Source organism: Gobius niger (genome assembly GCF_951799975.1).
Source record: "Gobius niger genome assembly, chromosome: 10".
NCBI lineage: Eukaryota > Metazoa > Chordata > Actinopteri > Gobiiformes > Gobiidae > Gobius > Gobius niger.
Genome location: NC_136861.1, coordinates 21,300,704 through 21,324,872, shown reverse-complemented (window position 1 = coordinate 21,324,872; position 24,169 = coordinate 21,300,704). Strand labels below are relative to the sequence as shown.

Below are 24,169 nucleotides of genomic sequence, written 5' to 3'. Positions count from 1 at the left end.
ACAGTCAGATTTTAGCCATATGAGAGGAAACTTCAAAATGATTTCAAGATTTGCAAGTTGCAAAAAATAAATACATTGATAATTGATTAATTAATTAAAGTGTATAAAAATATGATCAATGTGCCTATTTAAGTAGTATTTAATTTATTCATCAACACGGGATATTTGGATATATTAGGTATGGATAGCATTGAGGCAAATCCGGCCTTATTTGTCATCTTTAAGTAATAGATTTTTTTATTGAGTTGTAGTTAGTAAATGTAATGCACATTGAAGTATTGAAAAACATATTTACAGATTGCTTTAAAGACAACAAAAACACAAAATTATCAAGTATTCATCAGTGCAGGAGCATGTGAAGCACACTGCCAAACGCTGTTAGGTACAGTATATTGTGTCGCCTTAGATCCTGTTGCTCACTGTTTGTGAACTTGAGCCGCAATGTGACTCAGCTCTCCATAGACCAAGATTGCAATAGTTAGTACTTACATTAAGGTAGACATACAGTAATCTCTCACTTTGTCAGAAATCTGAGAAGGTAAAAATGCTTGATATACACCTGATCAGGCTTGCATAACAGATTCTTTTTGTTGTCGTAATTGTACTCCACACTGTACGTGGCCATGTGTGGAAGTGTCAACGCAGTGTCAGGACAGTGGCGTAAACCTGAGTGTATATGCATTATTTAAAAAGCAGGTAACCACGCACTCGCCCGCACTGATCACTGCTCTTCTTCCACCTAATTATGTTAAAACTTTTTCTCTGTGTAATCTCCACAGCACACTTCACTGATGAGGTCCAAATCAGCCATTAAAGAGGAGTGACCATCTCCAAGTCCTTCGGCCTACGACCCCTGCACCCATCAGGGTAGTCCTGATAAAAACCTTTCTACTGAAGTTGGTCCCTGGATCATTCAAAACTGTTTCTCCAACGATTCTACCAAAAACTCAGACTGTTTTCCAAAGCAGAGCTGGCTGAGCCCTCCCAGGCCGAAGGAATGGGGAGTGTGCGAAGCCACCGCTACAGCGTTGTGTCCAATGAGGAGGACGCTATGAAGCTGGCCACCATTGTCGTCCCAAATGGCTATGGAAATGGAAACATGAACAAGGTGCATACAGAGCACCAAAGGCAGAGTCGCTTTGTCAGTAAAGATGGCCACTGCAATGTGCAGTTCATCAACATGCGCGAGAAAGGCCAGCGCTACATGGCTGATATCTTCACCACCTGTGTCGACATTCGCTGGCGATGGATGCTCCTCCTCTTCTGCCTCTCTTTCCTGATGTCATGGTTGTTTTTTGGTTTTGTTTTTTGGCTAGTGGCATATACATACGGTGACTTGGAGAACACAACTCAAATATGTGTTTCTAATGTTGACAGCTTCACAGCTGCCTTCTTGTTCTCAGTGGAGACCCAAACCACCATCGGCTATGGCTATCGCTACGTAACAGAGGAGTGTCCCATTGCTGTGTTTATGGTTGTCTTCCAAAGTATCGTGGGCTGCATCATTGATGCTTTCATCATTGGTGCTGTCATGGCCAAAATGGCCAAACCAAAAAAGCGGAACGAGACACTGGTGTTTAGCCACTATGCCACTGTGGCCATGAGAGATGGCAAACTGTGCCTCATGTGGCGTGTGGGGAACCTGAGGAAAAGCCACCTGGTTGAGGCTCATGTCCGTGCACAGCTGCTAAAGTCCCGCACTACAGTGGAGGGCGAGTTCATCCCTCTAGACCAGGTGGACATTGACGTCGGCTTTGACAGTGGCGTTGACCGCATCTTCCTGGTGTCTCCTATCACCATTGTGCATGAGATTGATGAGGACAGCCCCTTCTATGAGATGAACAAACAGGAGCTGGAGACTTCAGAGTTTGAGATTGTTGTGATTTTGGAGGGCATGGTTGAGGCAACAGCCATGACCACTCAGTGTCGCAGCTCCTATGTGGCCAGTGAGATCCTCTGGGGTCATCGCTTTGAGCCTGTGCTTTTTGAAGAAAAAAACTATTACAAAGTGGACTACTCCCGCTTTGACAACACGTATGAGGTTCCCAGCACTCCCCACTGCAGTGCCAGGGAGCTAGCTGAGAGGAAGTCCAATTCTAGTTCCAGAAACTCCTTCTGTTATGAGAATGAGGTGGCACTGGAGAAAGTGGAGATGGAGGAAGAGTTTGAGGAGGACGAAGACAAAGACATGAGGGCCATGGAACCTCTCAATGATACAAACATGGTGTCAGACTGTGATCCCAATCTGGACTCTCTAACATTAGAAGAAAGGCCTTTGACTGCAGAATCAGAAATATGACGAGAGACAAGGCTTTGATCATGTTGATACAGATGTTTGGGATTTGAATATGCACATAACACTGTGGGTCTTCAGAGCCCGTAATAACAGTAGGATTATATTAGTCCCGTGCTTTACTTAGACATTTAGGTTCACTTTATTAAACACCCAAAAATAAATTAAATTTTGATACCTTAACAATATGTGCTTCCTTATCATCATTTACCTATAGTGCAAATGGTATTTGAAATACAAATCAATTAAACCAAATATTCATTTACATTTGTTTTGATATGTGCCTAAAAAAGGTTCAGATATGCTTACAACAACATTCTATTGACCACCTTTGAGTTGCATAAACAATTGAACAATATGAAATTAGATTTACCCACTATTTATAAAGCTATTTAAGTTCCAGTGGGTGCAATGTCAATTTGTTTTTATTTATTTATTTAGGCTCCTCACAAGCTAATTAAAGCTGATAACATCATTTTAGAGATTCTACTGAATATTAGCTGTGGGTATTGCTACCTGTTAAGCCACCCTGTTACAGTGTTAATGAGCTGGTCTCTTAACTTATCTCTGTGGTAAGGTTTGGCTTTATAGCGTGATGCTGTACAATAGAGACACAGATGACATGCACAACATGGTGCTCAAGCTAACCTCGTGTCTAAGTATAGCATCTCTTTCTATGTGCGCCTTAACAAACGCCTCTGCCCCAGGAGACAAAATGTGGCACTTAGGAGCTCTGTCTTTTGACTAAGCACACACGTCATTAGATGTCACAGGAACAAGCAATAAGAAGCAGATCATGCATGCAGTACTGTCGCTGTCTCCATGTGCAATACAGTTTCATGGGACAAGAGCTGAAAAACAAGTGAATGTTATGTGAATGATAAATGCTGCTAAGTTACATATTGTATTTGTAGACGACTAAATCTTTAGGAGCCAAAGGGTGTTATTTCTTTATTTAAGTAATATGCAGATTCAGCCTATAATGTTTTCGTAGTTCTAGACAAGCATGAGACTATTGAAGTGTTTTCATGAGGTTTAGTTGCACTTTTCTGCTTATTTTTCTACCCAAAGCCAAATGTTAGTTGTTATACAAGATGGTAATAACTATTTACTAGATTAATACAAACCTATTTTATCCCCATCTGTCTGTTAAATTATTTGCGCTGGTTTTATGGCAGACTGGGATTACTCTGCTCTTCTGTTGGACTGTGAAGTTGTGTCATTTCTAAATAGGCCCTTCCTTTGTCTTATTAACGGAAATCAGTTTTAGAACGCTACTGTCTTGGACAACAAGTCCACAACAATTCCAGTCTTACTTTTTTTTTTTTTACTTGGGTTGTACGTCAAAAACATCACATGAAGGTTTACTTTGCATCGTATCTGCTTATTCTCTGTAGGTCTTTATTTTTCTACCAGGGTCTTCCCACTCTCCAGTGAGAATGTACAGATTTTATATCTTTTGTAAAGTAGATTGAGAATATTGCAGTTGAAAACTGTCATGTCTTCTGATTTTTAATAAATCTGAAAAATGTCATCTATGTTTACATCTGTTACATCTGACCTCTCTCTTCCAACAGCGAGACATCTGGAGTCTTTCACTGTGGACACATGCTACTATTTTAATTTGGGTCCAAATTCCAAGCTGCTAGCTGTCAGAGCTGGCACCACCATTAACCATAATTCACTAAATTCAAGCAGTCAGTCCAGACAGTGAGGATCTCAGGGCTTTATCAGTGCTCTCTGCTGGAAGTAATTTTCAATCACAGTAACGGAAAGAATGCCTCATTCCCTTTTCCGAGTCGTTGAGTAAACCATGGAAAATGAGTGTATTCTCATCTGAATTTAGGATCATGGTGGCAGATGGCATAAACAGAAAAACATTAGCAGGTGTATATCTCCACCTACAGTGAAAGCATAGCCTGAGGCTTGTGTTGTTTGGTCATGTGCCCTAATTAAAGCTTTGTTATGTCACTTTAGTACATGTCAAACTTGTTAACGACTGGAAGCCAAGATAATTATCTAACAAACATATTTATTAGCTTGCCAGAAAAGTTCACTTAATTATTTCCATCCTATTCATTTGTCAGCTGTATGTACATTTGTGAGCATCTGTGTTAGTTTTGCCGTGATGGGACATAGTCAGGGAGGACGTATTGATCCGATCGGGGAAGCAGTGAGCTGATTGGATTTGGTTCTACAGAGGAAGTGAAAGCCGCCTCTGGGCATTTTCCACATTTGCCAATGAACAGTCAGAAATTTGCAGGTTAAAGCTTAAAAACAACGCTATTTTAAAGTTTTGAAGAAACCGTGGCCTGATAATACAAACTTTAAAAAAAAATCAGAGCAGGTTTCAAACAGGAACCCCTTGAAGATTATTACCAATAATGTTTGTATTCCACCATCGTCACCCTGCGTTTTGGTTTTGTAGTGACCTTGTTAATCTTGTGAATCTTGTGGGACATTTACCTCAACAGATGCTGGTTGTTTTTTTGTGCCACAGTTTCAAAGAAATTGACCGCTACATTTAGTATCAGATGAGTTGGGCCAGTGGGATTCTGTCAATGCGGGCAATGACGTCTCTCTGGCACCCTCCCCACAATCGGCTTTTCAGCAGCAGGCGTGTCAACCTGACCTTCACATTAGATAGGTGAATAAAAACATCAACAACTCCTTAGTAAGGCTGCACAGCAGTAAAGTCAGTTAAGTACATTTTATATAAATATGTATTTTTTATGTTTTGCTAAAGCTTCTGCTCTAAATTACTCAAAAACGCATTGATCTTTGCAACAGATGTGCCCCCATTAACGTTCCTGGTTTATGTCACTCATTGTCACATACAGAACATTAATTTTACAGTTGTACAATCACAGGCAGATTTATTGCTCACAAGGAAGTGAGTCCAGTCTGGACAAAGTCTCTTTGAGTGTATTTAGAAAAGGTGTTAGATCAGCATAGGTCTCAAAGCCCATAACCCAATGTACCCATGTACCCAATTTTTTCTCGTTTTCAAATAGAAAAGACTTGAGCTAGTTAGCCATGTATTTCTACCTTTCCTAAAACATTCCTAAAATTCAAATTCTTTGTGAGGATAACAACACAAGGGTCACGTCTTTTGGGAGCAGAGTGACAGAGTTACCTTTGGCCTCCCCAGAGATAATCTTTTGTAGTATTGGTTCAACTTCTGGGTTTAAGGTTGCTCATAATCAGGACTCTTTTTTCAAAAAAGAAAATGCCTGAGAATATGTACCACAAGGGTGAACACATTTACGTTTTTTTTTTTTTTTTTTTACAGTACAGTGCCTACAGTGTTTTAGGCCAAATAATTACAACCAAGTTACACTTTAAGATGCCAATCCGGCAAGACAGGAAACAAGAGTTGAGTTCACAATAAAAACACCTTTAAAGCTAGCCTTAAACCTCCATTCGAGTACTGTGCTACAGTGAGTGCAATTAACCATTGAAGTGATGTGACTGGATTTAGGTGATTATATAATTCTATCAACACGGTGGTTACATAATAGACAATAGCATAGTGAACACCAAAACTTAAAATAGTTTTATGACTGCACTCTACCTTTCGGCTAAGATCACTTTACTTTTAAGAAAAAGACCTATGACCTATGATCTGAGAGCTTAAAGCAATGATTTTAAATGCTGTGATTTAAGCTCACCATTGCTGTAATTACCTTGTTTGCTTGTTTTCTTCTTTTGGATAATAGTAGTTAGCCTGGTGGCCTATGTGTTCAACTACCAACACACACTTGTACACAGTCAACACCTGCCCTCACTGTTTGGCTCTACGACTGACAGCTGAGCATCTGGTGACACTGAAGAGAAGGACTAAGAATCAGGCAGGTGAAATATGTTGGCATTCACTCAGGCCTTTTCCATTGTTTAAGACTGCTGAAAGAGTATCCCTCCCGCAGAAGGGTGTGTCACTGCCGAGGCATAATGCTATCTTGTGTACAATCACCATCTGGTGCATGTTGAAAATATTGTGTTGACATGTATTCTGCTTGTTTTCCAGAGGGAGACTATATTTGAGCGTTAGCTCAGCCAGTAACTGTTGTTATTAGTGCCTCTGACCTTTTGTGATGGCTTTGCTCCTACTATGGCCTTGACAACACTGAGCCAGGAAACTAAAGTGATACCTACTTTATCCACAGGGTTGGCAGACGGTACATTATTATTTGGCTGGCTGCACCCTGTGTTTCCCTTTGTCAGTGGACCTCAAACTTCGTGGACTTCTGTGGACTGGACAGTAACTGGGAATTTACATGCAATAATAGACTACAGTGTAAAACATTGTAGCCTGTTTAGTGCAATGTTTAAATTGCCCAATATTTTGGAACAAATAAACAAAAGCAAATGGGTATGAAAAAAGGAAATCTATATTTGAACATAAGTGATAAGCTTGATTTTTGACCATAGCATTATTTATTTCTTGCTGATATGACCATAACGGTTAAACGGGAGATGATTGTGCATACCGAGTGCAATTGTTGCTCTGCTTCTGAATCTTAACAACAAACAAAACAAAGTACTTAAAGACAGGTGTCACTTCACAAATAGAAAGTTTAAGACAGTCGGATACAGAACTCAAGAGAGGCTTGTTTATGAGGGAGCCGGAGAGGAGGGATGTAATGGTTCAGTCTGCCAATATGTTTATACCCCAAGGACCATCATCTGATGCTCAGCACATACTCATTTATTTTGGTTGATGTGAAGTACGTCAGTCAGTATCATGTACTCACAGAAATAATGTGCAAATATTTGAGATAGACGTATCCCAGTTTGTTTAAAGTATTATCTCTTTTCTTTTGCAATTTACTGCATATTCACTGAAGCAAAAAACAAACGAAGAAATGAGGGGCATACAGAGAAAAAGTGCAAATCAAACAAGGAAGCAGTTATTGAGGTAAACATAAAAGAGCAGAAGAGGTAGGGAAGGTAGTGGTAAGTCAGTCATTTTTTTTTGGTGAATGGGATATCATTTTTTCATGCTATAGTAAAATGTGTTGTCCCAAACAAGTAAAGCAGGGGTTCTCAAAGTGGGGGTCGGGACCTCTCCAGTGGTCGCGGGACACTGAGGTGGGGGTTGGGAGATGATTTCAATTTCAGTTCATAGCTTTGAATTTGATGTATCTATGAGAACAGTATATTTTTGTGAAATTAGGCCAGATATCGAAATATAGTCCCAACATACATTTATGAATTACATTTTACAGAAGGGAGTCCCGAGTTATTGGTCTGGCGATTCTGGAGGTCGCGTCTTGAAAAGTTTGAGAACCCCTGCTATAAAGAAACAGACAAAGGATAATGGGATTTGAGAAATAAAGGCCTCAACATCGCATTGTGGATTAATGATTGTTGTATTTTCATCATCTCAAAAGTCCTTAAATGGCAGACCTTGGTCTGGATCTGGACTCGAAACAGATTGTCCGACCATGTCTAAACCTCATTTGCGGCGCTTCACTTGGTACAGTCAAGCGTGATGCAAGTCAGTGAGCTGAATTTGAATTAAAAGATAACATCTCTTTCTTTTTCTACATTGTAACAAACACTTTCATTTAGAACTTCAATACGTTTTTATGCTTAAAGTTCTATTTGAAAGCAAAAATATTTGTTTTTCCAATTATTTGAATCAATTTGAATAAATAACAAAACAAAACTCCTGATCTGAAATAAACCTATCGGTCTCGTTCAAGTGTGTTTGTCTGAGTTTTTAATATTCTTAGGTCTCCTATTAATTTTCATAAGGCGAAGCATCTCTCTCCCTATAGCTTTATTTAATGTTGTAACTCTATAAATCTAAGTGTTCTCAATTCTCAATAGAGGACATCATACATCAAGCAAGTCAAATTATGTGTAAACAAGTAAATCCGTGCTAAAAATGCTTGTTTTTGGCAGTGCTTCCACATGAAATAAGTGCAGTTTGTGCTGTGTAATTGTCGGTGTAGTCTGACCAATACCAATACCTCACATTGGGGACATGTCGTGGTTATGATACAACTGCGTTTTATCATCATTACTATGTTTATTTCCGGTACTTTACACCGCAGGTTTGTTTCCCAACCATGAATGTAAAGCAGATTAAGTTGACCAGTGGTACCTGCTGTAAATAACCTATTTTCACAGTTTCTACAACATGTGTGTATTTACCAAAGTAAGCAAATGTCAGTGGGTCAACCGGTGTTCGGGGTTTGCCCTAGTTTCTGTACGATAATGGAATTAAGCTGTGAATGTGTGTCACCAGAAGTGAGGTATTTGATTTCCGGAGTTGGCAAGTGACGGAAAGTCAGAGAAAGGAGACTGGAAGCACGAGAACCAGAGGAGCAGGGAGCATATCTTCTGAACTGTGGCACGGGGCAAACCTACTCTGACTTCAGTTTTAATTTCCAGTGAATGAGATTAAAGGATCCAATCAGCGGTGACACTGAGCCTGGCACCAGTGGAACAGGACACCGGAGCGGCCTAATCATCCTCGTCTCCACTGAGGGAGTCAATCACACCCACTACGACCCAAACAGATGGCACATATCATTTCCTCTGTTTGTCTAGGTGGGATTATCTTCAGACCCTGTGGTTGTGGTGCATTGCTCGGCCTGTGCTGATTTTGAGTGGAGCTGCTGTGTGTTCATTTGCTAAAGTTACTCTTTTCTGTATAATTTAGTCCAATACTGGCAGAGCTGACTTTAGATGGACTTATAAAGGAACATTCTCAAGATGCATTGTTCATAAAGACAGCTGAAGGTGTTTTCAATCCCAGCTCAAACATCATTTCCCGATGTACTCACAGTGGCACCGAGCCAACCACTCGACTGTCTAATTAATGCAATGTACACGGCCCGCAAGTGTAACGGAGCAACAGCACACCAGTACAGTGGCTCCACCAGGTGAAGTTTTCCATGTTCCCTGAGACAAATGTGTAACAGGAGAGCAGCCATGCACCTCTTAAGGACACCCTCGCGCAAATACATGGCTCAGCATTACACAAAGTGGCCTGAGTATACTCACCGATGTCTTGTGATCGCCCGACTTTCCACTGTGCTAAAGAAACCCATGGATGATATCACAAAAACAGAGTGTATGTGAGCTCAGTCATCTGCTCCAGACATGCAATTGCTTTCAACATAGGCCAATACAATGAAAATGGTCCTTGTGAATGTTGTTTTTGGACTGAGCATATTGTTTCATATACTTGCTACTTTTGGGCAAGTGTCAAGTCACAAGTGGTCCCTTCTCTCCATCACTGTCCTGACCTGGGATCGAAATAGCCCATAATCCCTGTCTTCTTGTTTCTCGTCCGTATGAGGCAGTGTCCAATGAGCAACTGTATATACATAAAAAGGCATCTTCAGGAGTAATTGCTGCTTGATCGGGTTTCAACATTAACGGGTTTCTATAAAATAAAGTCTCAAAGGTCAGGTTCATTTTTAGTGGTGGTTGTTTTGCGTCAACAGGCACGGGCTTGCAGTGAGGTTGATGAGAAGCATCTCTCTGCACTCTCCCTCACTCACTGGGGACTGGGATGTTTCCATGAGAGCAGCTGCAATCTTCAGCCCTGGGCTCCTTCAGGAAAACACGGGGCCGGGCTGTGGTTGGAGCTGCAGTGAGCGAGATTGAAGGTTCTTTATTGAGGGCTGAATCTCTGAGGATTCGTTCAAACTATTCAAAGGACACCTAACATTATCAGAGAGGTTCAAAGATATACTTAGGCATAGGAGGCTAAACGTTCATAGGTGTGAGTTTGGAAACAGGCAACAACATTGACACATAATGCGCAGTGCAAAAAGTGTTCAGGTAAGTCTTTTCAAAAATAAAGATCTATTACCATTTATGTTGAGGAGCTGGTGATAAGATTCGATTTGGTCACATATTGGGCGCTGGGTTTGCTCTGTCCTGTGCTGGAGCGGAGACACCCTGAGCCATCTCAGGGCAACAGTGGGAACACATTATTTGCGGACCTCTCTGCAGTGTCAACAGTAACAGGTGTGCCGACTCTGACAACTTAATTAAATCGGCTTCTTTTTAAATATTAGCCAGGCGCAATCAATAACAGCCAACACTAGTGGTTGCTTTAATATACCGCATGAATAATAGTCTGTGCAAAATAGACATTAGTGGATTCATTGTTAAAATGAATTTGAATCTACTGCTGCAGTATATGATATAATCCATATAAAATCCATAATAATAATAATAATAATAATAATAATATTAGTAATAATAATAATAATAATAATGATAATAATAATAATAATGATAATAATAATAATAATAATAATAATAATAATAATAATAATGATAATAATAATAATAATGATAATAATAATAATAATAATAATAATAATAATAATAATAATAATAATAATAATAATGATAATAATAATAACAATAATAATACATTTAAAGGGACTATACAGAGTTTGAAAAAAAATGGTAAAATTAAGTATTTTCAATCCCCTACATGTTCCAGCAATGTCCTAATGTGTAGAATGAGCCCAGACCTATTCACCACAATTGCCTCTAAAATCCTGCACTGTCACTCAAAAAGTTGTCACTTCGCGTTGTGCACGAGCTTAATATAGAAGGTGCAGTTACACGTATGACCTGAGGTGGCAGTAGTGAGTATAAAATGACCAACTTGCATCTAGACCCTTAAACCTCTTAACCCCCGCCTTAACCAAGATTTTCTCCACTTCAGCTTTACCCAAATCTATAAAGTCAACACAGCCTATAGGCCAGTGTAACGTCTCATTTGAAAGCTAAGGCCTACAAAACTTTTTCCTTGCGTTGTTCTCGTGTTGTCATCACTTTTTTTTACTCCACTGCTGTCTTGTTGGGTTTTCATCACATTTTGCCACATTTTTATAGATTTTCGCTCTTTTTCTGCTTTTTTGTCGCTTTTTTGTCACTTTCTCATCACCTTTTTTGTCTCTCTTCTGTTGCTGTTGTGTGGCTGTTTTGTTGTGTTTTTGTCACACATCTTCGTCACCTTTTCATTGCTTTTTTGTCATGTTTTTGACGCTTTTTTGTGGCATTTTCATCTACGTTTCGTCCAATTTTGTTGCTATTTTGACAATTTTGTTCAAGAAGCCTTAAGTTTTGGGTAAAATGTGCTACAAAAGACAGAGACTATAAAAAAACAGACATTTACATCACAGGTGGTGCTGTGTGATAAGATGATAATAATAGTCCCTCGTGCACTGCTGGGCCTCATTAAAGGTAATTTCAGCATATAATGGTAAATGGTCTCAACTTATATAGCACATTTCCACCTACATTAGGCACTCAAAGCGCTTTACAACAAGGAACCACTCACCCATTCACACCACCATGCGCCACAGATGGTAGAAAAGTTTGCAGAAAGTACAGTATTTTTTATTTTTATTTTCTGCATGTCCAAGCATCGATCATTAGGATGGATGAAGAAACTCCAATTCAATCAACAACAAAACATTAGACACAGGACTGTCCATGACCCACCAGTTAAGAACCGCTGCCTCATAAGCCAAAGCTGAATCCCTTCCTTCCTTTTGGAATTGACAATGCTGAGAAACTTCATCTCTATTTTTTGGCGGTTATTGGCCACATTTATTATAGATCTTACCTTCAATACCATAATACCATTTCATTTCAGCATTCTGGTGCGGGGCTGCTCCAGATCTTGGTAGTCTGGCACTATTGATGTCCACAGTCTCTCTGCTCAGCTCGTCTACTTAGCGCCTGCCAGAGCAAAACTGCAAAATCGATCGATGCGTGTCAGTAATGATGTGGCTGATCGATGGGAACACGGAAGCACATTTATGTAATCAAGCGAATTGGAGAGAAGAGGCAAATAAATATGGATATGTTATAGCTAATGGCATGCAGTGAGGTAAAAAAAAGAAAAAGGAAAAAAAAAACAGGTCTGCATACATTGCGAGGGGCACACCCATCAGCTGTGGCTGTGTGCTCAGTTGCAGCTGCTCAACAACACATCTTCTCTAGTATCATTTTCTAGTTGTGAATGCTGAGATATTAGATTTCATCTTCTTTGGGTGGCACCACTTTTAAATAGATCAAATGTTTCAAATGCCTGGCCCAACAACACACGCATCCGGCTGTAGCTGCTGGTTTGAGTTACTGAGAGAGGCATGCCTGTTCAGCAGCACCTTGTCTGTTTCTGGCTGAGGTGGAAGGATATCCCAAAGACAAAAAAAGTAGGCTGTGGTTACAACTCTAGTTTCGTCTATACCAGTGGTTCTTCTTGTGTTGATCTCGTTCTTTCATACCTGGAGGATCCCCATATCATTTGCACAGTCAATTACTCAGAAAGTGGTCGAGCAAAGCGCCATCATTTCAGACATATTATTGGAACACTTATCTTATTATAAATCATGTGTTTGGGAAACACTGCTCTATACGACTTCTACCAATAAAATTCCAGGTACTCAAAGCTCACCTAATTCATGCAGAGGCTGAAACACATACATTTTATTTCACTACATGTACCACTGTTGTCTTATTTTGTGTTCTGAATTGCTGCTGTAGGAAATACCCTACAAGTAAACTATTTCAAGGGGCTAAAAAACCCATGGCATGACAACCACTCATCCAACTGCTTTCATCTCTGACTGAGAGATATTTGTAACACGCGAACTCAAATAACTAAGGTTATAAGTTAGGTAAAAAAGTTAGGATTATGGGATAAGTTCTGCTTTAAAGGTACACTGAATAACATTTTGGACTATACTGTTGCCATCAGTCCAAAACATGCTCCTAATGACCAGCTCAACACAGAAAATTCTGTTTCTGCAATGGGGTAATCAAAGAATGGATTTGGATGAGGACTCAACTTATTTAAATCTCAATTTCTGCTGCCTTTAGTCGCCATCTCCATGGAGACGAGCCGGAGACGTACCCACGCCCGGTAAAGTTACAGTCGTGTCTTTGGAGAGCTGAGCCGCTCACAGCAAAAGCACATGTTTGTTTGTACATTTATGAGGTATTTTTCAGTGATGAAAATGTCTGTCATAAAATAAATGCTTGTATTTCAATGTTATTTTTCGGTTGAAATTCTACGCGGTGTGGCTTTAAACTCAATATTTTGGCTCACTCACATCATGACGCGCATCCAGACCTTACTCAGACTTTACATAAGCATTTTGTGATCTGCGATGGAGGCCTGCCAGCGCTGCTTTGTGGCTTTAATTGCAACACAGTTTAATCTAGGCTCAACTACCAAATCTCTAATCTGTTTTGTCGAAGTATCACCTTCAATACGGACGATGAGGCCGAACACGCACAGAGGAATTGCTTCAGCCCAAGCAAGTGAAGCTACACTAATGTCTCGCCATAGGGACTGTCTGTTCGGTATCTTGCACAGAGTTTGTCCTCCTTCGCCTCCATTCAGTTTAGTAATCCATCTTTAACCTTGCACTCGATGTGCCGTGACCTTGTGATGCTGGTTAAGTGCTGCATCATATGAGTAAATCCTATAGCGCCCAAGTAGGTTACGGAGTCTGAGGAGCTGAAAGAAAATATGTGATAAACAGAGGTCCTTTTTATTCCTGACGAATGCAGCGAAATGTAATTATGCAATTTTGCCGTCCGCGGACCAGACATTCTTTTCACCAGGAGATGGCATTCACGGCATTGTCACCCAGTCTTTTGAATACCGAGAGGACAGCACTGGCCCAAAGGCATTTGATGTAAGCCCAAGCAGTCAGGCTGATCTCCACACTATTCTTCTGACACATTTAAACTTTTTTTGGACATATTAAGCTTAGAATATTGGCAAATTTCCATACAGAGACAATAAAATATAATAAAAAATAATAATCATGTTGATATTGTGAGCACTAATGTCTGAGCATACAAAATTTCTGTCGAGGGAGTCAAGCACTTTAATTTGACTTCAACACAATCCAATCTTTGGCAATTTGAGCACTGAAATGGCCACAATGAGCCTGGTGAATGTGGGCATTTGATAACATCGGCAAAGGGTGTGTAAACTCTTGAGATGCTGGACTGAATACGCTGGATTGTATCGGGAAACAGCTTTATAGCATGGTAAAAATCCCAAAATCGAACACCCGTCAATGACTTGCCCCTCCCTTTTCAGACACATGGTGCAACAGGAGCCCATGATGTGCAGTCAGTTGCATAAGGTTTTGCAGCATCAGCCCGAAAACGAGAACGATCTGGTTCCAAAATACCTTTTTCTTCCGCTGAAACGAGAGACCTCTTTTTCAACTTTCCACTGTAAGGGCTGCTCGTTTCCTGTTTCACTGTAGTGGATGCTCTACTTTTATAATGGACAACAACCACAGCACTGCCATAAATGTCACATTAGAAAGTTTGGAAAATTTGTTATGAATGGGTATGATTTTGCACATACAGTACATTGTAAATATTGTACAGACTACTTCTCTATGAAGCCACTGGCTGGAACATGCTTAGACTAAATTTGTGCATCTAGTACGCAACCACAAGATCAGATAGGCCTACCAGAAAAAAGGAAGCTGAAAGATGAGGCCACCCTGTTCATGTCTTGACTTTAAGTGCTGGCTCTAACAGTTTGTGAATGGCCTGGTTCTCTCCTCTTTTATACTCCTTCAGATCACATAAAGCCTTAGCTTATAGGCCAAAGACATCTATTTAAAACATGACTATTACACAAAGGTTGCATGGTCAGTTCACTGTCCCGTATTGATATCTGTAAATTGGCATTCACAGGATATGGAAGGCTTTCATGAGTTATTTTTGGTGTGCCCTTTTCCCTTCACACGATCGTCTTTAGTGCACCATTATGCAATATCACATCAAGAAGGATGTCCTAAAAAGAGAATCTTTTGGTGCTGGTCCCACTCAAGCGCACAGCACTACTGCCTCGGTCTCAATGCGGCCATTGAGTTTTTTCATCCTGGCATGAAGTACTTTTGGACAGACACACTCGACCTCTCCGAGTGTTGTCATCTTCTGTTGTTGATGTTCACAGTAAGAAAAGCCACGCTCAGAGCCATCAAATTTCATTCAACTGTCAGTCATAACACCTCCTTCTGGCTACAAATAAAATGCTCTCAACATTATATAATCAAAATGTGCTGGAAGTCATTTAAATTAAAACAAAGGGGTAACCTATACTAGATTATATACTGTATACTATACTACTATATTGAGGGCACTCTGAGCATTTGTAGTGTTATTGAAAGTGGTGAAAAATCATGAAACCATTTTTGTAATTCTACTTAAAATGTGAAACTAATATATGATATGGACTCATGACATGCAAAGTGACATATGTCAAGCCTTTGTTATAATTTTTTATGATTTTGCCTTATTTTTGAGGGATTTTGGGTAAAACCCCCAAATACAAAATCTCAAATTAGAATATTGCATAATATCAATAAAAGCGATTTTAAACAGAGAAATGTTGGTCCTCTGAAAACTACATGTACTTAGTTTTTGGTTTGATTCTCTTTTTGCTTGAATTACTGCCTTAATGCGGCGTGGCATGGATGCTATCAGCCTGTGGCACTGCTGAGGTGTTATGGAAGACCAGGATGCTTCAATAAGAGGAATATGACACTTGAAGCCCACGTCTAGGATCCGTCTGTGTGCAGCCTCCTTGTGAAGGTCCCCACACTTTTGAATGGCCTTTTCCTGACAATCCTCTCCAGACTGTGCTCATCCCTGTGGCTTGTGCACCTTTTACTTCTACACGTTTCCCTTCCACTTAACTTTCTACTTTGATATAGCACTTTGAGAACATCCAACTTCTTTTCTTCTTCTATTACCTTTTAAGGCTTTCCCTCCTTATGGAGGGTGTCAATGATGGTTTTCTGCACAGCTGTCAGGTCAGCAGTCTTCCCCATGATGGTGAATTCTACTGAACCACTGAGAGACCCAGGGACCCTTTGAAGGTGTTTTGGATTCATTGAGCCCACAATATAGTCCATTTTCACAATATTCTAATCTTCTGAGATTTTGAATTTGGGGTTTTTACAAGCTGTGTGCCAAAATCATCATGCAAAGTGCGATATATCAAGCCTTTATTTGTTATAATTTTTGATAATTATGGCTCACAGCTGGTTAAAACCCCAAATTAAACATCTCAAATAACAAATAAAGGCTCGACATATGTCACTTTGCATGTCATGAGTCTATATCAAGTATTAGTTTCACATTTTAAGTTGAATTACAGAAATAAATGCACTTTTTCCACGATATTCTAGTTTTCCGAGTTTCACCAACACTGTAATGTATAAAGCTTGTTTGAATAGAATTGGTGTGATAAACAGAGGTTTTAATGAAGTTCTGCAGAATGTCTGCCTTGGCAATGTGTCGGCAGAGCACTAGTGGTTCATGTTCATCTGAGTGTCTGAGGGCAAAGGTTATCTTCACCAAGTCAGAATCAAGTTTCCTTTCAATTGTGCACTACTTCTTTTACAGTAGCTATCACTTTATACACAATTTATCGGATTTCCGTCTTATATCCAGTCCACACACCCATACATTTAGTTCTAATCAGTTGACATTTGCTGATCTACAGTCTTAGCGTATTAGAAGTATCTGGCTAAAAGGATTTCAAAACCTCAAAAGACAATACAATAAAAAACAATATATTGAACATCAAAGCCTTTATTTTTTGTCTTTCTATAGTTCAAGTCTGTCATTTCCACCCACTGAACGGGTGGCATATATAGAGTAAAGGAGTAAGAGGTAGAGCAAGTGTTCCATTTTCGTCGTGATCAGCGTAAAAATTTACACACCCAGGGCACGGCCATCTAGAGACGACCAGTTCAACAACAAAAAAAGAAAAAACATGAATTCAGCAGCTTCTTGGTGGTGTTGCTAGTTTTCCCTTATAATTCACCATCATACCAAGTTACAGATTTCTGAAAAAGGTCCCACTACAGTGTTGAACGGGGCATAGTCATCAATGATACCACCCTCTAAATACTCTTAATGGGGACACCTCGATGTGCCTATAAGCTCTGCATAGTAAGTGTGGAGAACGCAGGAGACTAATTTTCTATCTCAAGTCCAAGCAGTGGATCCAAATGTGTGGCCTGTTGAGCATACGCATATCATGCTGCATTAAAATGGACTGATACTATCCACTCTACTCATCTACACTGCCAATAAGCAACAGTGCAAGTTACGTACATAAAAAATGAAATAGTATTTACATCTTCAACACATAAATTACTTTCCTACCACTGTATAAGGCATAATAAGGTCTCTGAAAACAATTATGCAATGCCTTAATCGTAAGGACTCAGCTGACTCCCAAGTTGAACAAGGTCAAGGAAAAAGATGTTGAAAAGAAAAAGAAAAAAAAGAAATAAGCAAAAGCAGTATTTCACTGAACAATTTTACAAAAATGGCACGATAAGCGGCAATATCTTCAGGTAGAAACCGCGGCTGCACTGGAGCGGACAATAGAAAAGCAGCAGTAAAGTCAGAAAGAAGCCACAAGACACTCACTGCAAAAACGGTGGTGCTGTACATCACTTCAAGTTCAAATTATGTAGGTCGCTTTGCATTCCTCCCTCTCAACACCGCGGGAAAGGGGAACGGTCAGGGAGTCCCCACTGTCCAAAGTGTGACCTTTAGCATTTCATTGCCACTGGATGGCATGTTGTGTTGCAGTCCTGGGACAACACCACCCTCAGCTCGCTCCCAAACCGGGTCAATGTGTCGGGTTCTGATAAATAAGGCCCTTATTTGGACAATTCACACTAGTTGAAGATATACAGTATCAAAACTCTGTATAATGAAATAACATACAAACACATATGCAAATATAACTTTCAATACACAACATCATACACAAAACCTAATACGGTTGCAGATGAAATTCAAAAATTAATAAAATAAGTGTCACAAGAGTACATGGCCGGCTCTGTCCATTTTGAAAAAAGGGGCAGTGTGGGACAAAAACAGAAAAGGAACCGAACAAAACAACCAAAGTGGAGTTCATGTAGTTGTAACTGCACAGAGGAAGCTTGCAGGAGTGAAGCAGATCTCTCCAGTTGAGTTTGGCCATTAAGTTCATATCACCGCTCCAGTGCCGTTGGACTGCTGTCTGTCTGTCAGTCTTTGGGTCACCCCTGGTTAACGTGGGGGCATCAGAGTTCATCATTCCAGTGAGTTTAAAAAAGGTAGGCCATGGATGGGGGCGTTGTTTCTGAGAGGTCCTGCCCAGTCACAGGGGAGGAGCTCAGTGGAGCCCATCAGTCATCCAGGATGACCTTCACAAACCCAGCCACGTCTGTGTCTTTGGAGTCATGCAGGGTGAAAAAGGGGTGATTCTGAAAATGACAAAAATATTGTTTTTATATATATATTAGATAAAATTCTATACAATACTGAAGAATTAACATAACATTTACTGACGCAACAGTAAACCAGTTATTATTCCCCTCAAAACAACATATTGGGTCACCAACAGTATCATCAAGTAATTCTCAAAGAGTGACCTCTTGTGGACAAAATAAAAAGGATGTTAGGAGCAAATTAAATAATTGAAGTACTTTAAAGTAAGTAGTTCACATACAATAAAGAATTCTACATAACATGGCAAAAAAAAAGCAGCTCACCATCAATTCTGAATAAGCGGGTCTCTCATTTGGCTTTTTTCTTAGGCTGCAAAGAGATGAGAAATGCAACATTTAGAATAAGGATTTTTGTGAGATTGACCATATTATTGAGACAAATGGATTTTAATTGGAGGTCATTTATTGCAGCTTTACAACAGCTGGACTCTTGAATTGGACAGACAATAACTGCCCCCTTCTGGACACTGTGCATAGCACAATAGTGTAGCAGCAAGTTGGTGACTTACCACTGTGAGATGAAGTCTACAAAGTCAGGGGAGAATCGGTCGGCAGGCAGCTGAGGAGAAGGCTCATCCACCACTTGTTTGAGCTGCTGGAAGGGAGTGCCCCACGGTTCATAGGGGAATTTCAAAATTGCCAGTTCAATCTGGGAAAAAAATAATAATAAAAAATTCTAGCAAGATATTGATTAAGAGCATTGTCTAATTTGAATTCTAAAGTTAATTCACCATAGTGATGCCTAGACTCCATATGTCTGATTTGACACTGTAGCCCTTCTGGTTGAGGTCAGGGTTGATCCTTTCAGGCTGGAAACATTTTTTTTTTTTTTTAAGTAACATATTTCAAAAAGTAAAAAGAGAAAGGCATTTGTCTCAGACAGACTTACCGCCATGTATGGCTTGCACCCTGCATCCATAGTTTTAGCCACAGAGTCCACCAGATGGCCACTAATGCCAAAGTCGCACATTTTCACTTGGCCCAATGTGTTGATGAGAACATTCGAAGGCTTCACATCTGGATAGACATTGATGAGAAGGAGAATAAGCCATATGGACAAATGCACAGTCCACTGCTCATCTTAGTTAGTTCATTAATTACCTCTGTGTATAACGGACAGATTTCTGTGCAGATGCTCTAATGCCTTGACAATCTGTGGCATAAAACAGACTTCTGTGATGACTTGGCAAAAAAGTTAAATCCAGCTCATCAGTAAATACAAATCATTGAACATTATGTTATTGGAGAGTTTCCATACACTTGTTTATGATAGATATGTAAAATTATTATTTATGCAAATAGTACGTATCATGACTTACTGCTACATTGATCTTTCCCAGAATGTCTTCTGGGATAGTTTTTCCCTTCTCTATAACCTGTTTATAAAACTTATCCAACGAGGTGTCCATGAGCTCCATACAGATCCAAACATCCCCCTGGAAAAACAAACATCTATTTATATGCACTCGATGCTTCAGAAGAGAAGCAGTAATATAAAAACTACAAGATGAGTATATAAAATCAAAGTTAAGATGTCACCTCTCTAAAGAGCGCCCCATAGAAGGTAACTGTGTAAAAGCAGTCTACTGTCCGCATGGAAATGTCCAGGTCCATTAGAAGCCTCTTCTGCTCCAAAGTGTTGACTGTGGCCCGAATCCGCTGTCAACATAAACAGAACTGTATTACATATCTCTGAAAGTCAATAGGTTGCATTGCTTATTGTCTTAAGCCACAAATTATGGTAAAATTACAGTTTTGCAATATACCTTGACAGCCATGATGACTCCACTGGGCACATGTCTCATCTTGTCCACCACTCCATACGCTCCTCTCCCCAGCTCTTCAATCTGTTCCAAGTCATCTGCCTTCACCACAAAGTTCTGGACAACACAAATGGGCATTACAATAATGTATAAGGTAAATCAAGAGCAAGTGTTGGGACAATATAGAGCAGCTTTACCCGGTCTCCGATTTTGACACAGGCCTTGGAGTCAAGATCTCGAGGTGGTCTGCACAAAGCAGAAGAAAAGAGATTATAAACCAAAACGGAACAGTGTTCCAGCTGCTCACAGAAACTCAGCAGAGCAGAGTTATTGCATATGCACAACACGTAACGTATATAAACAAGTCATATTGTGAAAGGAAAAACAAAAAACCTTGACTGTGACTTACGCAGTGGCGGCTGGTGAAGGAGGCTTAAACACTTCTTGGGCCAGTTTCAGCCCAGGGTTCTTCTTCTTCCCTGTGGAAATATATGGAGGTTACTGTACATCAAGTGTTATCATAGTCACAGATGCTATTGCAAGGATGCAGTTGTCCCACCATGACACAAGCAAAGGGGTTCATATTGTACTCAACTTAAAAAATATATATATACACACACAACTCGTTTCTATTGTGTTGCAATATTATAGCTTTTCTTATACACACTCACAAAAACAGATGATCACTCAATGAGAGCAAGCTACGCAGTTAGTGTTCATACACCATTAGCTGTCAACACTAAAAACAGTAACCCAAGAACGCACACCACACTATACACACCTACCCAATAAGAGGAGCTATTTTTAAATCTTTGAATGGGGTGCAAAAAGCCATGTTAAAGACTACAGTGCTATAAATTTTCCTGCTTTGGGCCGTCTGTGAATCAGTGACAGCCACCCATTCATAAGAGTTTACCAGCAGCCGCTGGGACTTCCCACACACAGTTCCTGCTAAAAAGAGGCAACTACAGAATTCATAGAATCACTGTTGTTTTTTCTGCACATGAGCATTCTTATATCATGCACACTTAAACTGCCATCACTTGTACCTTATGTTATTTAGTTTAATATTGCCGTTTTCAACAAATCACAACTGTGACTGTAAAATTATGCAGCTGAGGAAAAGAAACAAGGTCTTTGTCATTTCTTCATACTGTAAGTCGCCGTTTGCTAATAGTGAGTCACCATTAGTGTAGAGGAAGTGTGATTGGGTAAACCCCTCTTGGGAGGCAAAGGAAGTAAAGTTACTAAAAATTTTCTTTGGTATACCACAAAACCGAGTGTCATGCTCAGTGCCGCATGTGAAATAAGGCCACAGAGTGGACCATGGAGGTCTCATGTGATAAGCAGTGATTGAAGTGTGATTTACGCACATTTGTTCTGTCAAAAATAGGCCTTGCTTTTCCTCAGCGTGGGTTTTAAAGAGTGAGCACTTGAGAGCTTCCGATGACCTGACAAATAAGACAGCCTTTTGTTCAGGCAACAAATCTCGTGTATCACATGAAAGGCTGCAGCACAAAACCATCTCACATACCACACAGCCTTTCAGCTGCTGAAAATACAGAGACAACAATATTCTGCGGCTGCAAGCCGAACGCAATAGAGACTTCATGCAACAATCATCGCCTAGTATCCCTGTTGGTCAGCACTGCCATAGCGGGGTACAGGAGTGACCCAGTGTCCAGGCTGTGGAACATGACTCAGAGACTGGACACATCTGCTGAAAATACAACTGTCAGGACCCTTTGGGAAAGATGATGTCACTTCAGTTGGCGTGCAGGCCACTGCTCTGCTCAGACTAATGTTATTTCTGCTTTACAGAGGGTCCTGAAATGGAGTCACCATAGTACTTGCTAATTATACATGCAAGGAATACCTACATGCTCAAATCTGAAGAACTAAAAGAACTAAGAGGAAAGGTCATGCAAAAAAGATAAAGAACAGCAAAATGTCATGCAGCTAAATCATAATATTGTTCATTAACGAAATCAGAATGATGTTTTAAGGAAAGTATGTTGAGCATGGTAATACATCTGAACAAGAATTTCTGGATTGTGCATGGGATCAAAGTGTCAATAGCAAAATGGCGAGTCACCATCAGGAAGCCCCGGCCTTTGAGCAGGTTCTTATACAGACTAGGATGACTCATGTGCATATAATCTTCTGCACCACCCTCTCACACAGTTAGGAAGAACCCAATCTTCAACATGTCTCTGCAATATCAGACCTAAGGCAGCTATGAACTACTGCATGCAGGCCCACTCCCTCAGCCAGAGGAACTGCCCGATGAAAACGCAGCTATGCTTCCATAATAACCGAATAGAAACAGTGAAGCAGCTCTGCAGTCTCTGCTTGCAGCCAGTCAACTGTCAACAAAAAGCAGCGGCCACACCAGCTATTGGTAGTGCAAGTCAAAACATGCCATGGTAGGCCAAAGGCTGTCATTGCCCGAGCAGCACGCAGCCAATCTCCTGAGCCCTCTCAAAACAGTGTGTACTCCCGTCCATGGTAACGCTAGTATGATTGTGTAACTGCACAAGCGGTGAACTTGAAATGTAAATTGACATCATCATTATCACGCTCCGAGTGTGTGACGCAGAGGAAGAACCTCATTTTTCCAAAGTGAATTATGTTATTTTGTCCAGCACACACAGTAATTACCAAGGAAAGTCGCCTGAAGTCAAGACCGCAATGGCATAGGTCCTGGTCACTGTTAAAACCCCTTTACCAAAACGAGCCGTCACAATGACATGCAAACTAAAAGATTATAGGACTAATCTTTGCAACACAACGTAAGAATGATTTACCACGAGACATCAAACTTGATCCAAAAACCTGTCCTGAAATGGAACCCAAATACTTGATCCTTTGGCAGTTTATCAAAAAAATATTATTTGGTTGCAAGAAAGCGCATCAGAGCCAAGAGACTTTACCCAGGGACAAGTTTTTGCAGCTTGGCATAATTCCTGTATTGTCCCGCTGTTAGCCCACCAATAGGAACTTTGAACAAATGCTACAGGAAAATGCATTTGCACCATTTTCAGTACTTTTGTCGAGGATTTTGATGTATAGATAACAGAGGATGTGATTCCAATGCCATCGAATTAGCAGGCATTAATTCATGAAGCAGGAAAGACATGCTTGCTAGCTTCTTTTCCTGCTCTCATGCAGCTTTTCACCTGGCAAGGCTACATTTCTTCAACGGAGCTAGCTAAACTACTTCCTCGACAAATGCACCCCGTTCTTGAATGTACATGTGCATGACTGCCTTTACAAAAATGCGCGTTAAAAGACTTACCTCCTTTAGACAGAGACATTTCCCCTTTGCTTTGATGAGGGGGAAGGGAAGCACAAAGACTTTTGCCTTTTTTTACTCCCTCCCTCCCTGCATCTACCCTTACACTCGCTCAGGATCGCTGGATTGTCGTGCAAAACTAGCAGCGATTAAAGGAACGATTTGCGCGCTTCTGTGCAGCCTACGCGACCCAGGGCGCCGCCGACGTCTTTGGAAACCGTTTAAATGACTAATGCACAACTTTAAATCAAGTCAACGCGAGTTTACAGCGCGAAATAGTTTGTTAACAAATCCTGCACTTTTAGGGTGGCCAAAGTCTGACAGCTGAAGGCTTCAGAGACGTGATGACGCACTTCCGGTATGGACGTTGGCATGCTGGGATGTGAAGTTTATGTACGTTCTGACGTCGGTAACGCTCAAAATAATATATAAAAAATAATGTAATCCAAATATGATGGTATACGAACACAACATAGGTAATAATACAAGA

At 40.3% G+C, this 24,169-nt stretch overlaps 2 protein-coding genes across 2 annotated transcripts; one reads left to right on the top strand and one right to left on the bottom strand.

Moving 5' to 3' along the window:
* Window positions 1-982: 982 nt before the first annotated feature.
* On the top strand, window positions 983-2,299 carry LOC306968566 (inward rectifier potassium channel 2-like; the record flags this gene model as incomplete). Its single annotated transcript, XM_079563983.1, has 1 exon — window positions 983-2,299. The coding sequence occupies exon 1, from the start codon at window positions 998-1,000 to the stop codon at window positions 2,297-2,299; it is 1,302 nt and encodes a 433-aa protein (XP_079420109.1). The 5' UTR covers window positions 983-997.
* Window positions 2,300-16,923: 14,624 nt separating this feature from the next.
* Window positions 16,924-23,767, bottom strand: LOC306968483 (dual specificity mitogen-activated protein kinase kinase 6-like). Its single transcript, XM_079563857.1, has 12 exons — window positions 23,683-23,767; window positions 20,794-20,863; window positions 20,582-20,630; window positions 20,388-20,501; window positions 20,161-20,280; window positions 19,941-20,057; window positions 19,723-19,774; window positions 19,511-19,638; window positions 19,353-19,430; window positions 19,131-19,270; window positions 18,886-18,931; window positions 16,924-18,597 (listed from the first exon to the last, which is right to left on the bottom strand). Exons 1-12 carry the CDS (start codon window positions 23,699-23,701, stop codon window positions 18,520-18,522), a joined length of 1,011 nt encoding a protein of 336 aa, XP_079419983.1. The 5' UTR covers window positions 23,702-23,767; the 3' UTR covers window positions 16,924-18,519.
* Between the last annotated feature and the right edge of the window lie 402 nt (window positions 23,768-24,169).

Bases quoted from the DNA above. Each gene is read 5' to 3' on its own strand.
- LOC306968483 (XM_079563857.1), bottom strand. The intron at 20,502-20,581 runs GTAAAGCTGCTC...TGTGTTGTCCAG, and splicing joins GTGTCAAAATCGGAGACCGG to AACTTTGTGGTGAAGGCAGA. The intron at 18,598-18,885 runs GTGAGCTGCTTT...TGTCATTTTCAG, and splicing joins CCGCTTATTCAGAATTGATG to AATCACCCCTTTTTCACCCT.